At 36.4% G+C, this 16,356-nt stretch overlaps 1 protein-coding gene across 1 annotated transcript; it reads left to right on the top strand.

The window, feature by feature from the left end:
* Window positions 1-4,735: 4,735 nt before the first annotated feature.
* LOC18010952 (UDP-glycosyltransferase 79B4) lies at window positions 4,736-6,085 on the top strand. The gene is made up of 2 exons (XM_024150385.1): window positions 4,736-5,354; window positions 5,601-6,085. Exons 1-2 carry the CDS (start codon window positions 4,736-4,738, stop codon window positions 6,083-6,085), a joined length of 1,104 nt encoding a protein of 367 aa, XP_024006153.1.
* Window positions 6,086-16,356: the final 10,271 nt, after the last annotated feature.

The following is a 16,356-nucleotide window of genomic DNA, read 5'->3' as shown; positions in this document are numbered from 1 at the left end:
CCAAACATGTTTTTAATTTGATTTATTTTTTTATTTATTTCTAAAAATTAAAAATAATATATTTGAATTTATTTTAAAAATAATTCCGAAAATTTTAAATTTAAATTTAGTTACTTTATATTTTCTTAGATATAGGTTAGATTAATTATTAAAATTACAAAAATCAGTTATTATTATTTTTATAAAAATATTATAGGATATTAATTTATGTTATATTTAAATATTCAAATTTAAATAATATTCTCATAATGATAAAGATGATAAATGATATATTATTTTATACATTTTTATAATCAATTAGTTTAAAAATTTGAGTCTTTTGTCAACAAATTTAAATGTTTAAAATTAAATTTTTATGTTATATAGTAATATAAACGGGTGGGATAGAATTATGTTTTTATATTCATGATTCTTTTCGGTTTAATCGAATGGACAGATTAAAATTGTATTTTTATTATAGTTTTAAAAAAACAAATTTTATCTAAAGACAAAATAAATTTGTGTCACTTTATTAAAAAATATTATATCTATATAAAAGACACATATCACTTTATAAAATTTGATTAAAAAATATAATTTCCTGTGCGAATGCAAGGGATAGAATTTAGTATTATATTAAAATAGAAGCGTTTTTAGTACTTACTTCTAAGCAGTCCTAAATTTTTTTTAAAAAATGTTCAGAAACATATTTAATAATGATTTATATTTAACTCCAAAAATTAGTTATCCATTTAAATATTTTTATATTTCCTTAAATATATAGGGAATTTAGATTTGATTTGATTTGATTTAAAGTAATAAATCAGATATTAATTTAGATTTGATTTAAATATTATAATTTAAATAATTTCTATACTATTAAAAAATTATCAAAAATACCAATAATTTTGGAAAAAAAAAATAATTCACATATGAAAAATAATGGTCATATTTGAAATATAAAAGATTTCTAATGATGTAAATGATATGATATTTATGTTGATTATATAAAATATTTATGATTATGATTTATTGCAAATTAATAATAAAATAATAGGTAAGAGTAAAATGTATAATTTAAATATTTAAACCATATTTTTAATAAACTGTAGAATAAAATATATAAATATATAAAAAACCGGATTAAAAATATTTTGGTAGCTAAAATCACTAATTTTGAATCGTACATGTATATCAAAAATATATTTTTTTGTACAAAATAAAAAACATAAACAAAAAATTAAAAAATATTGCATGCACTTATTATAGATTAAATTTTAGAAAATTATATAAGATGTTATATGCTAAATAAAATAACATTAATATACCTCAAACTTTTAATAAATATTTATAGTATACGGTAATATGAACAGACAAATTAGAATTATACTTTTAAAATCATAGTTCATTTTGGATTAATGTTAACGGGCGGGTTAAAATTATATTTTATAATCACAGTTATCTTTATACTATAAAAATGAAATTTATAAAAAAATTATATCTTTTTTTTTGTCAACAGCCTAAATACCTACAAGGACTCAGAAGTCCAGGTCGGTGGTATTGAGTTTACATAGATTATATCTTGAGGGTAGACTCGAACACTCCGTGCTAGGAGATCAGCCTTCATATTCTTAGCTCGTGGGACAAGGGAGATAAAGAAAGAAGTGAAAACCTCTTTACTCCTCTTGAATTCTTCTAGGTGTAATCCAAACGCTGGCCACTCATCTGTTGTAGACACCATCTTCACCAATTCGGAGCAGTCTGTGACGAACGCTACCTCCATCTTGTTATTTGCTATCATACAATGCATCCCCCAAATGAGGATTCTGAGTGTAGCGGAGTTAAGCTTCGCCTGACATTTCTAGCACCCATAACAACCTCATCATTGCCTTCTTTGCACAAATACCAACCTAAACCGGAAGCTTTATCCGTCTCCTTCCAGGATCCATCAATAAAACATCTCCATCCTGAATACTGCAGGATGATTCGATCCATAATTCCGATATTAGTTTCAACATGTTCCTCCTCCTTTTGTGCTTCTTCCCAGTTGCTTGCTTCTGTTTCCGCGATTTTCAAGGTTATTTGTGCATCTCTATCGATATTTGAGTACACTTTATCATTTCTTGCTTTCCAAATGTACCACAGGATCCATGCAAAATCTGTTGTTTTATATTCCTGGGGGATTCTCCAAAATAGATGATCAAAATTTGCATAAACCGATGAGACGGGAAAAACATCCAGAGGTGTGGGAATCTTTGAGCGGGCCCAGATCTGCCTTGCCGGGGGGCATTCAAATAGAACATGATTTATTGTTTCCTCTTCTGTTCCACATCGAACACACAATGTGTCACAATTTATTCCTCGATTCTTGAGTCTTGCCAGCACTAGTAAACAGCCCGATAATGCTTGCGAAATGAAGTGTTTCAATTTTGGTGAGCAACTTAGTTTCCATGTGTGTGCCTGCAGTGACTTTAGTTCCGGACCGTAGTAAAGTTTCATACTATTCTCTGATTTTTGTTGTTTTACCTGGTATCCAGATTTAACCATATATTTACCTGATTTCGTGAAGTGCCACCTTAGTGTATCAGGTCGATAGATGCAACTCGTGGGTATTCCGCGAATGATTTCCACATCCACTAGATCAATGATGGCGTTAATCAATCCTAGGTTCCAAGTTTGAGTGACCGGATCAACCAGATGGTTGACCATTAGATTTGGGTAGTAGTTAAACCCTTTACATGTACATGTGGCTGGCCTCGGGCGAGAAGCTGGTATCCAAAGATCATTCCATACTGAGATCGAACAACCTGATCCAACTCTTTTGATTAGTCATGTTTGAACCAGAGGTCTACCCGATATTATACTCCGCCACCCGTAAGAAGGGGAGTAAGAGCGAATAGGATCCAGTGGGTCTCTGTTTCGATAATATCTTCCTTTGAAGACCCTTGTGAATAATGAGTCTGGTTTATCCAATAATCGCCAGAGTTTTTTTGCGAGTAGTGCCGTGTTAAAGTCCTTTATTGATCGAAATCCCATACCCGTCTTATGTTGACACATTTTCTTCCATGCTAACCAATGTATTCCTTTTTGTTGTCCGTTTGAGCTCTACCAATACCGAGCTGCTGCACTTGTAAGTTTCGTTGTTATAGATTTCGGTAATCGAAAGCATGACATTACAAATGTAGGCATTGCAGATGCCACTGATTTTATCAAGACCTCTTTACCCCCTTTGAATAAAAGTTTTGCTGTCCACCCATTTATTCTGTCCTGTTGTTTTTCCGCGACAAAATTAAATATTTTGGTTTTGGCTCCTCCCAAGCTCTCAGGGAGGCCTAAATATTTTCCCATTCCTCCAATTTTATCAATTCCTGTAAATTGTCTTAGCTCATCTTGAACTGCTACTGGGACTGTATGGCCAAATTGAATTGAAGATTTTTCAAAATTTATCTGTTGTCCAGAAACCGTTTCATACTGTGTGAGTATTTGTAGTATCTTCTGGCATTCTTCCGTATTTTCTTTGCAGAAGAATAAACTATCGTTCGTAAACAGTAAATGTGTAATTGCTGGACTTGCCTTTGCTATTTTAATCTGGTTAGGGTTTTGGCCATTTCTGCTCTTTTTATATTCGAGATTAGAACTTCCGTGCAAAGGATAAAAACATAAGGAGATAGCGGATCACCCTGACGTAGTCCCCTTTGTGGTTGTATCTGACCTTTAGGTAGACCATTCAGAAGAACATTATATTCTACCGAAGTAATACACCACATTATCCAAGTAATCCATTTTTCCGCAAAGCCCATTTTCCTCAGCAGATTCTCAATGAAGGACCATTCAACCCTATCATACGCCTTACTCATATCTGTTTTTATTGCCATATATTTTCCTTTACATGAGCTATTGGTTCTTAAACCATGAAACATCTCCTGAGCTATCAAAATATTATCTGAAATCAATCGCCCCGCCACAAAAGCTGATTGTGTTTCCGAAATAACCTTGGGCACCAATCTCTTAAGTCTTTGGCATAAAACCTTTGAGATAATTTTGTACCTGACATTGCACAGACTTATGGGCCGCAGCTCTGTCATCCGCGTAGGTCGCTCTCTTTTTGAGATTAGGCAGATGTTTGTCACATTCAACCTCTTGTTAAAAACCCCTGTTTCTAAAAAGTCATTAACCAAATGTACTATATCCGCCTTTAATATATGCGAGGCCCTTTGGAAAAAAAAGTGTTGTCATTCCATCTGGACTTGGTGCTTTCTCTGGAAAAAAAGTTATATCTAAACATAAAAAAAAAATGAAATATTTTCACTTATTAAAAAAGATATATCTATAAAAATAATTATATCTAAACTCAAAAAACATAAATTATATTATGAAATTCGCTAAATACAACAATTCTCGTATGGATGCATAAGGTTAGAATCTAGTATCAGTATCAACAGTAACTTATCAAATCTTAAACATAAAAGGAAATGAAAATATAAACCAATTAAGGCCAAACACATATTTTTAGTAAAAAAATCTACACAAAGATTTTTTATTTTAAAAGACTGGATCTCAATGACACTTTAACACATGGCACATGTCATCCCCCAACACCTAAACTTAATTTATAATGGCACTTAAACAAAAACACGTTCTTTAAGTAGCTATATATATAGAGAGAGAAAGAGATGAACTTGGCAGAGGGAGGAGCATCTCAATCAAATAACATCTAAACAAACAGAAAAAAACCTTTTGCTGATCTCTTGAGGAAATGGGGTCAAAGTTTCATGCTTTTATGTACCCATCGTTTGGTTTTGGTCATATGATTCCATACCTTCATCTAGCTAATAAACTAGTTGAGAAAGGTCATAGGGTTACTGTCTTGCTTCCCAAGAAAGCTCAGAAACAACTCGAATCTCTCAATATGTTCCCAAACAGCATTGTCTACGACCCTGTTACTCTTCCTTGTGTCGATGGTCTCCCTGTTGGAGCAGAGACAACCTCAGATCTCTCAAACTCGCCTAAGCATGTCCTATACGATGCCATGGATCTTTTACGCGATGAGATCGAAGAAAAGGTTCGTGCCTCCAAACCAGACCTAATCTTCTTCGATTTTGCCTGTTGGATTCCAGAAGTAGCAAAAAAGTTTGGAGCCAAGAGTGTGAGTTACCAGATCGTTTCCGCAGCTTTTGTAGCTATGTTTCTTGCACCTGGTGCTGAATTAGGGTTTCCTCCACCGGGTTATCCTTCATCGAAAGTGCTATTACGTGGACATGACGCTAACCTCTATTCTCTCTTCGTGAATACCCGCCAATGGCTTTTTGATCGGGTCACCACCGGCCTTAAGAACTGCGACATCATTTCCATAAGGACATGCGCAGAAATTGAAGGTAAGCTATGTGGTTTCATTGAAACACAATGTCAGAAAAAAGTTCTATTAACCGGTCCAATGTTCCCTAAGCCGCAAGAAAAGAGTGTCAAAACACTAGAAGATCGTTGGAATCATTGGCTGAACGGGTTTGAACCAGGCTCGGTAGTGTATTGTTCGTTGGGAACCCATTGCTTTATCGAAAAACATCAGTTTCAAGAACTTTGTTTAGGAATGGAGCTAACAGGTTTACCGTTTTTGATAAGAGCTATGCCGCCCATAGGCGCATCAACGACACAAGAAGCATTACCAGACGGGTACGAAGAGCGGGTTAAAGGGCGTGGAATAGTTTGGGGAGGATGGGTAGAACAACCTTTGATTTTGTCTCATCCATCAGTAGGTTGCTTTGTGAACCAATGTGGGTTTGGTTCAATGTGGGAGTCTTTGGTTAATGATTGTCAGATTGTGTTTATTCCACTATTGGCCGAGCAAGCTCTCACCACTAGATTGATGACAGAGGAACTCCAAGTATCTGTGAAGGTGCAAAGAGAAAATTCTGGATGGTTTTCTAAAGAGAGCTTGAGAGATGCCGTTATATCTGTGATGGATAAAGATAGTGAGATTGGGAATTTAGTGAAGAGGAATCATAAGATGTTTAAAGAGACTTTGGTTAGTCCTGGATTGTTGAATGGTTATGCTGATAAGTTTGTTGAAGCATTGGAGAATGAAGTCAACAACACAAAATCGTTTTGAATTGAATGCTTTGCAAATTTTAAAATAATGTTTCTTTCTTCCGTATTGAATGAAATGTTTTTTTTTAAAGGCATTTTACATTTTATATTTTTTTGAAATAAAAATGTAAATTGTTCTGAAATTAAAAGTTATCAATCACAAAGAAAAAATTACGGAGTCTTACTTAGTAGTACACATGCCTCTCCCAAGCTATGTGGTTAAACACATCTCTAGATTTTTCTTCACATTGCAAACAATTAAAATTCATAAGGAATATGGTAGTTATTAACAATTCACATATGTAACCTACATAAATATTACAATTCATATATATAACCTATATGGTAGAGATTAACAATTCATATATATATATATATATATATATATGAATTTTAACATCGATCTGAAGTATACAAAGAAGATTAGAGAAAGAGGGGCTGCACTTCCTCTTTCAATTGAACAAAATAAAAGGCCAAGACTTTACAGATGGTATCAGAATTAAGCTAGTTTATTTTCATGTAAATTTATTTATTTCGGTTGAACTTGTGATAGGAGAGCACCTCCTTTGAAAGTATACACAAGATAGAGGATTAAGCAGCAACATAATGCGACTTGAGCTCAGATCATTTACACGTGTTGAAGGTTGTTAAGTGTAGGCGTTCACACGTGTATGGAAGATGGATTAATCTCTTAGTATAAATAGGATTAATCATGTTTTAGGGGGAATTATGTTGATTGTGTATTTGATCAAGCATCATGAGCTTGTTTATCTTTTCTGCTACAGTCATTATGAGAGTGTAAAGAAAAGATAATTCATACGCATTCTTCATTTGTACTTCTCACTTTATCCAATAAAAAAGAAATTTACAGAAATAATTAGAGTTGGTTGTTAACAAAATGGTGCATCGTGACGAGATCGATCCAACGAATACACCAAATCCTGAATCGGAGATGCTTAGCGAAGACGATTATGGAGGAACCTCGGCGATCAAATCAGATCTGGAGTTTCTACAGGGCGGATATACAAGACTATGCGCAGCTAACGCGAAAGCGGAAGCTAGAATGGCAGAAATTGACGGGAAGCTTAATTCAATTTTGACGGCGATTCAACAGCAATCGAACCTGCCTCCGAGCTCAGAAATTGAAATACCACTAGGTTATCGACCAGGTTATTCCGAATTAGCGAATCGAGAGAGTATGTTAAAGAAAATAGAAATGCCGATGTTCGATGGATCTGCACCTTACGTTTGGATAGCAGATATGAAAAACTTCTTTGAAATTGGAAGATATGAGGATGATGCGAAGCTGGATTTAGTTGCGTTAACATTGTTGGGGAAGGTTAAGAAATGGTTTGTTTGGGCAAGAAAAAGACAAGATTTTCAGAATTGGAGAGATTTCAAGGAAAAATTGCTAGTCAGATTTGCAGAAACCCTGGAAAATGAACCGGGTAAAAGATTGTACTCGATCAAGCAAACAGGAAGTGTGAGCGATTATGTTTCAGAATTTGAAGACTTATCAGCACAAGTATCACGAGTTGATGACAAAGGCTTGGAGGATATATTTTACAATGGTCTGTCACCAAAGATGAAAGAGGTTATCAAAATTAAGGAGCCAAAAGGATTAGCAAATCATATTGCAGCGGTTCTTAAAATGGAAAGCAGTAACTTTTGCAAGGTAGTCAGTGAAGTTGCAAAAAAAGAATGCAGTCAACAAAGATTGGGTAATACACGAAGCTTCACCAACAACAGTTTGCCAAAGTCACAAGCGATGATACCATATAGACGAAGACAACAGAACACAGATCAGAGTGATAACAAAGGACACCAAGGAATGGGAAGAAATTTGACAAGACCAAGACAGAACTTTTCCGATGCAGAGCTGGATATGAAAAGAAGTTTAGGACTATGTTTCAAATGTGATGCAAAATGGTTCAAAGGTCATGACAAGGAATGTCCAAAGCAAGATTTACAAGTCAGAACAGTGTTGAATGGATTCAAAGTTGAGGTATTAGACGAGATCAGTTTGAGCTATTGGAAGAGGAAGATGCATCTGAGGGTAAACTCACACATTTGTCCTTTAATGCTTTTTTGGGTCTAAACTCTCCTAAAACTACAAAAGTTTATGGCAAGATTGGGAAGACAACAGTTGTGGTTATGTTAGACAGCGGGGCTTCACACAATTTCATTGCACCAAAAACAATTCTTGATGCTCGAATAACTGTGATAGAAGAGACTACGATGGACGTGTTGTTAGGTAATGGATTACAGGTGAAGAGCTGTGGAATATGCAGATATGTGAAAGTTCACCGTTGCTGGATACGAGTTTTCAACATACTTCATATCACTTGAACTGGGAAGTGTGGACATCATATTAGGTGTGCAGTGGTTAGAAACACTTGGGAAGTGTCATATAGATTGGAAGAAACAAGAGTTTTCATCCATCCATAATGGTGAATGGATTACACTGTATGGAGATATTTCTCTTCACTCTCGACGTCTATCATTGAAATCATTAGCTTCGAAGCCTGTAGTGATGTCAAAAGGAGTATCGTTGGAGTTCGGTATTCAAAATATTTCTGAAGCAAAGAAAAGTGAGTTACCAATATTGATTACCGAATTTTTGCAGGAATACAACAGTGTCTTTGCTGTTCCAACCGAGTTACCTCCTATCCGTGGAAGAGAACATGCCATCACACTACAGAATGGTCATGGCCCAATTAATGTCAGACCATACAGATACCCGCAAATGCATAAGGAAGTGATGAAAAATATGGTTCAAGATATGCTAACGAGTGGCACTATAAGGAAGAGTGTAAGCCCTTACTCCAGCCCGGTGTTATTGGTGAAGAAGAAGGACACGAGCTGGAGGTTCTGTATTGATTACAGGGCATTGAACCGAGCCACTATTCCTGACAAATTCCCCATACCAATGATCGATGAACTCTTGGATGAGTTGCATGGTGCGGTGTTATTTTCGAAGTTGGACTTGCGTTCTGGTTATCATCAGATACGCATGAAAGAGACTGATATCGAGAAGACAGCGTTTAGAACGCATGATGGGCACTACGAGTTTCTTGTAATGCCCTTCGGGCTTACAAATAGTCTCTTATGAATGATCTCTTTCGTTCGTTTCTGCGAAAGTTTGTCCTCGTTTTTTTCGACGACATATTGATATACAGTCGCAGCTTAACAGAACACAATGATCATCTTGAGGTTGTGTTGAAAGTTTTTGCAGATAATCACCTCTTCGCTAACAAAAAGAAGTGTTCTTTTGCTCAGTCAGAAGTGGATTACTTGGGCCACATTATTTCAGCTAAAGGAGTAGCTACTGACCCAAGTAAAACAGATGCGATGCTTAGATGGCCTGTGCCAAAAACAGTGAAGGAGTTAAGAAGACTTCTCGGGTTAACAGGTTATTACCGTCGCTTCGTCAAAAGATATGGTCACTTGGCAAGACCTTTAACAGAACTTCTCAAGAAGGATAAATTCCAGTAGTCCGAAAATGCACAAACAGCATTTGAGATATTGAAGAAAGCCATGACTTCAGCACATGTTTTGGCTCTGCCTGATTTTTCTGAAGTCTTTATTGTAGAAACAGATGCCTCGGGTTATGGTTTGGGAGCGGTATTAATGCAAAACAAAAGACCTATAGCGTATTTCAGTTCAATATTAACTCCAAGAGAACAACTTAAATCGGTTTATGAGAGAGAATTAATGGCTATAGTGCTTGCTATACAGAAGTGGAAGCATTATCTCATTGGACGATCGTTCATACAGACCAGAAGAGCCTAAAATTTCTGTTAGAACAAAGAGAGGTCACGATGGAATATCAGAGATGGCTGACACGGCTATTAGGTTATGATTTCGATATTGTCAACAAACCTGGAATAGAAAACAGAGCTGCTGATGGGTTGTCTAGATGTATGCAGACTACTCTGGGTCGATGACTACAACATTGTTGGCATTGACAGTTCCTACAGTTTTACAAATACAGGATGTTCAAATAGATTGACGAAGATGCATTCATTCAGAATATGATTAAACGGATCAAGGATGGTGAAGTGGTTAAAGCAGGATACTCAGTAGCTAAAGGTAAACTGTGGTATAAAAGACGACTGATTATTCCATCGAGCTCAGCTTACTTTCCACTGTTACTCGCTGAATATCATGAAGGACCTATTAGAGGACATTCGGGTGTATTAAAAACAATGAAACGTCTGCAACTGTCAGTTCACTGGAAAGGAATGAATGAGTCGGTGCAGAAGTTTGTTGCTGAATGCCGAATCTGTCAAACACATAAGTACTCGACTCTATCACCAGCCGGTCTTCTTAAGCCATTGCCTATTCCAAATGCGGTGTGGGAAGATATAAGCTTAGATTTCATCGAAGGTCTACCCCTCTCATGTGGCTTCAATGTTATTCTAGTAGTGGTTGATCGATTCAGCAAGTATGGCCACTTTATTGGGCTAAAACATCCATTCTCTTTGATTGATGTGGCGATGAAGTTCATCAAAGAGATAGTGCGACTTCATGGTTTTCCAGCCTCGATTGTCTCCGACAGAGATAGGATTTTTTTTAAGCCACTTTTCGAAAGAGATATTCAAGCAGGCAGGCACTAAACTTAAGTACAGCACTGCCTTCCATCCACAAACAGATGGACAAACGGAAGTGCTCAATAGATGCTTGGAAACGTACTTAAGGTGTTTGGCATCAGCTCATCCGAAGACTTGGGACAAATTTCTACCATGGGCTGAACTTTGGTATAACACCAATTACCATACTGCTTTGAAAACGTGTCCATTCTCTGTGGTTTATGGTCAAGAACCGCCTACTTTGTTGAGATTTGAGGATGGATCAACAACTAACTTTGAGTTAGAGATGATGCTTAAGGAGCGTGACTTGATGCTTATTCAGATTAAAGAATATTTGCAATGTGCTCAAGATATGATGAAGTTACAAGCGGATAAGCATCGACGTGATGTAGAGTTTACAGTGGGTACAAAAGTATTTCTCAAACTCAGACCATATAGACAGGTTTCAGTGGCTAGACGTATGTGTCACAAATTGGCCGCACGATTTTATGGTCCATTTGAGATACTTGAACGCATTGGAAAGGCAGCGTATCGCTTGGCACTACTGGTATGCTCGAAAATACATCCAGTTTTTCACATTTCTCAGTTGAAGACTGTGGTGGGTTCGGATCAATTGGTTCTCCCTTTGCCAACGACATTGTCTATGGAGGATGACTGGCTTAAGCTACCTGATCGCATTGTGGAGCATCGTTATACACATAATGGAGACTTGGAGATATTAGTTGTGTGGAAGGACCTTCCTTCTCACGAGTCTACATGGATGCTAGCCAAAGATCTGTTGCAGCAATTTCCTACATTTGATCTTAGGGACAAGATGCATTTCGAAAGAAGGGGGGGGGGGGGGGGGGGGTATTGATAGGAGAGCACCTCCTTTGAAAGTATACACAAGACAGAGGATTAAGCAGCAACAGAATACGACTTAAGCTCAGATCATTTACACGTGTTGAAAGTTGTTAAGTGTAGGCATTCACACGTGTATGGAAGATGGATTAATCTCTTAGTATAAATAGGATTATCATGTTTTAGAAGGAATTATGTTGATTGTGTATTTGATCAAGCGTCATTAGCTTGTTTAACTTTTCTGTTACAGTCGTTATGAGAGTGTAAAGAAAAGATAATTCATACGCATTCTTCATTTGTATTTTTCACTTTGATTCAATAAAAAGGAAAATTTACAGAAAGAATTAGAGTTGGTTTTTAACAACTTGTCAATATCTGCAAAGTTATTGGAGATAACTTTAGAAGCAAGATGTACATCTTGCCAACTATTGAGGATTATCAAAATTGGACTACATATAGAGTGAAGTAACTGAAATCTGAAATCAATATATAATTAGGCAAAAAGGTATAAAAGTATGCATACACTTTCATCAACTATTTTTCATTTCTTAATGAATACGTAATGTTAAAGAAAATTAGTTTTTTTTATTCATAACCACATTAGCTGCATCAATGCCCCCAAACGCAATTTAAGAACAGTCTTATAAAACTATAGTCTTGATGAGTATTGGAACGAGACAAATAGAACCACCAAATAAAAAAATAAAAAAAAATTATATTAGGTTGTTAGAAGAGAATCTTGTCCTGTCATAAAAATACAAAAATGAATTAATCAACAAATTTTCTATGAAGAGAAAAGACAACCACAACCACATGCAATCTGGACAATCACATTACCATATTGAATATGAAATCAAACCACTAATTAAATACCACCCCCGTGATAACACTACAAAAAAACAATCGTTTTCCAACGGTTCATTACGACGGTTTTCAAATTGTCGCAAGCTTACAACGATTTTACGACGATCTTACGTCTAATTTTAAAACCGTCGTAACACCGTCGTATAAAAAATCATCGTAAACTCGACGTACAATTTACGACGAATTACGATGATTATACATCGATAACGAGAGATTTGCTAGAAAATGTAAAATCGTCGTAAATTTGATGTACAATTACGACGAATATACGACGACTGCATTTCGATGTACATATTATGACGATTTTACGTCGAAAAAGTAGTTAGGTGGAAAACATTTAAAACATGTTTACCTAACAATTGCAGGGGAAAGATTTTATCGCATAATCGTCGTAAACTCGTCGTAATATTATTTTTGAATGTAAATTCGTCGTAAAATGTCGTCGTAAAAGCGTTGTAAAGCCCGAAATTTTCCTATAAATAGATCTTCATTCCTTCTTTCAATCAAAACACATCATCATTCAAACATAAGAGCATCTTCATCTGTGAGACCCATTGTAGGTCTCTTAAATTTTAGTATAGTGTTGTAAATCCTTATATATTGGGTTGTCCATTGTTGGAAACCCGAATTAAGAGTTATATTACTTTGAAAAAAATAAGTAATAATATTATAAGGTTAATTTACTCCATTCACGTGGCTAGACGTGACACAATTGTCTAATAAATAAAAAAAAATAGTATTTTGAGTTTATTTTCAAGATGTCTATATACGAGCTAAGAAGTTGGATGTATATGCGTAAAGATTCAGATGGGGCGTTGACAGAAGAGTTCAAGAACGGGTTAGAAATATTTATGTTTCAGGCTACAAATATGGAGAGAACGAAAGATAGTGGGAAGATGTTTTGTCCTTGTTTGAAATGCAAGAATACGAGGTATACACTAACCAAAACCATGTGGACGCATTTATTAAATAGAGGGTTTATGCTGCAATATTTTTTTTGGTATCTACATGGAGAAGGATATGGCAGTAATACTCATGGGAATGCTGGTAGTAGTAGTAATTATCAAAGTCATGTTGATATTGATGAATCGAATTATGGTCATCAGCCTAATCAATATCAATATGATCAAAGTGTAGATCATGATAGGATGCACGAAATGGTGACTGATGCATTTCATGAAACGCATACTGGTAATATTGTTGAGGAACCTAATGTAGATGCCAAACGATTTTATGATTTGTTAGACAATGCTAATCAGCCAATCTACGAAGGATGTAGAGAAAGCTTGTCTAAATTATCGTTGGCAGCTAGGATGATGTCAATTAAAACAGATCATAACATGGCTGAGGTTTGCATGGATGATTGGGCTGATCTTCTGAAGGAGTATCTACCGGAGGATAACTTGGCAGCGGGAACATACTATGAAATTCAGAAGTTGATTTTTAGTCTTGGTCTACCTTCTGAGATGATAGATGTATGTGTTGACAACTGTATGATTTTTTGGAAAGATGGTAATCAACTAGAGGAATGTCGATTTTGCCAAAAACCAAGATACAGGCCGTAAACTGGTGGGCGTAAAAGGATACCGTACCAACGTATGTGGTATCTCCCTATAACTGATAGGTTAAAATGGTTTTATCAATCTGAAAGGACAGCTGCATCAATGAGATGGCATGCAGAACATACACAAGTAGATGGAGAAGTTGTTCATCCATCAGATGCAAAGGCATGGAAACACTTCAATATGGTATACCCAGATTTTGCTAAGTTCAAACGGAATGTCTATCTTGGTCTGTGCACTGATGGTTTTAGTCAATTTGGTATGTCTGGTAGACAATATTCATTATGGCCAGTAATCCTAACTCCTTATAATCTTTCTCCAGATTTGTGCATGCAAAGGGAATTTCTTTTCTTAAGTATTTTGGTTCCAGGTCCAAATCATCCGAAGCGAGCTCTCGATGTATTTCTGCAGCCACTCATACATGAGTTGAATCAGTTATGGTATACTAGCGTTCGTACATATGACTGTTCTACGAGGAAAAAATTTACTATGCGAGTTGTGCTTATGTGGACAATAAGCAATTTCCCCGCTTATGATATGCTATCAGGATGGACTACACATGGGAGGCTATCTTATCCTTATTGTCTTCATCGAACTGATGCGTTTCAGCTAAAACATGGTAGAAAAACTTGTTGGTTTGATTGTCACCGGAGGTTTTTACAGGATAACCATCCATATCGGAGGAACAAGAGGTTATTTATGAAGAACAAAAGTGTACATGTCCCTCCACCCGTTAATTTAACAGGAGCTGATATACAGGCGCAAATCGATCATTGGAGGGAAGAGGAAGCAGTAACGCGTGGGGGAAACTGGCACACTCCTGCAAATATGCCTGAAGGTTATGGAGTTCATCATAATTGGCACAAGAAAAGTATCTTTTGGCAACTACCTTATTGGAAAGATCATCTGCTCAGACACAATCTTGATGTCATGCACATTGAAAAAAACTTTTTTGATAACATCATGCATACAGTTATGAACGTAGCGGGAAGAACAAAAGACAATGGTAAGTCAAGATTAGACTTGTCTGATTTATGCAACAGAAGTGAGTTGCATCTACTGAGAAATGGGAAAGCACCAGTTCCTGTATTTCGGTTGAGTGCAGATCAAAAGTCAGCATTGTTCAGATGGGTTTCTTCTGACGTTAAATTTCTTGATGGGTATGTCTCTAATCTTTCCAAATCTGTTGAGAAGGGGGTAAAGTTTGCTGGGATGAAAAGCCATGACTGCCATGTGTTTATGCAACAATTATTTCCATTTGCATGTGCTGAACTCTTGCCCAAAAATGTCCATGAAGCTATTGGAGGCATTGGTGCTTTTACGACGATTTTACGACGATCACAAAATCTATATAAGGGACGCGAGTTTTCCCCATTTCGTCGCTCATTCCTCTCTTCTCCCTTCTCTCTCTAATAAACTTTCTCTCTCTACCTCCCTAATCTCCTAAACCTCTTCCTAGCCAAATACTTGTAAGTTTTTTGTTTTAAAATAATTTTATTACATATTCTTTTAGATTTAGGTTCAGAATTTAGATTTATAGGTTCGGAATTTAGATTTAGATTTCGGAATTTAGATAGGCTCGGATTTTGTAAATTTAAATAAGTATTTGAAAAATTAGTAACAAATTTTTTTAAATTTTGTAGATTCTGTTGATATGGCTAATCGGGCTAAGAGATTTCACTACCGACAGCTGGTCGATTCTGACGGTACAGCCATGTCTACCTCGGCGACCGGATCAGCCATCCCGGAGTCCTCGGGAACACAACGGACGGTTTCCCAACCGGTCGTTGTACTGCAGCCGGCACCGAATCCACCACCACCAGCCGAACCAGCGGCTCCCGCACCGGCCGATCCTGAAGCTGATCCGATCCCGCCTGTACCGTATGCCCAGTTTACGGTACAGGATCTTCTGGCACACCCGGGTCGTGAGACCATGAACAAACTCGACCCGGATCGAGCCCCGGGAACATTTTGATACGTAAATTTTTTCCTACAATATTTTTAAATTAATTAATATTTATTCTTATATATTTGAAATTAATTTACTTTTCTATTTCTATTTGACTAGGTTTACGACCGACAATGCAGTCGGTCGTAACATTGCGGATATCATCAAAGGATTTTTCGTACAACTCCATACCAGCTGGAAGAAGCTGGATCAGGCCACACTTGACACTTGATTCAAGTGTTTTGCGGTAAGTAATTTACAATTTCGTTTAATTTTAATTTTTAATTTTAATTTTTTACAATAATTACTAACTTTTTTTTTCCTAGCAAAACTGGCATTGAGAAACATCCGCACACGGACGTGTGGAGACGGCCTTCAAGGAGAAGGTCAAATTCCGCCTCAACAACACCGTTTCCGACTGGAAACGGAAGTGGGAGGTTGACGGCGACAAGGCCAAGCCGGCGCTTATGGCCAATTCCGTCTGGCG

This window comes from Eutrema salsugineum, unplaced genomic scaffold (assembly GCF_000478725.1).
Source record: "Eutrema salsugineum unplaced genomic scaffold, Eutsalg1_0 scaffold_7, whole genome shotgun sequence".
In the NCBI taxonomy this organism is placed as follows: Eukaryota; Viridiplantae; Streptophyta; class Magnoliopsida; order Brassicales; family Brassicaceae; genus Eutrema; species Eutrema salsugineum.
This window is presented reverse-complemented; position numbering and strand designations above follow the sequence as displayed.

What these genes read in the sequence shown, in the direction of transcription:
- LOC18010952 (XM_024150385.1), top strand. Translation starts at nt 4,736, where the DNA reads ATGGGGTCAAAGTTTCATGCTTTTATGTACCCATCGTTTGGTTTTGGT. An exon ending in GACATGCGCAGAAATTGAAG is followed by an intron (nt 5,355 to 5,600) that starts GTAAGCTATGTG and finishes TTTTGATAAGAG; the next exon opens with CTATGCCGCCCATAGGCGCA.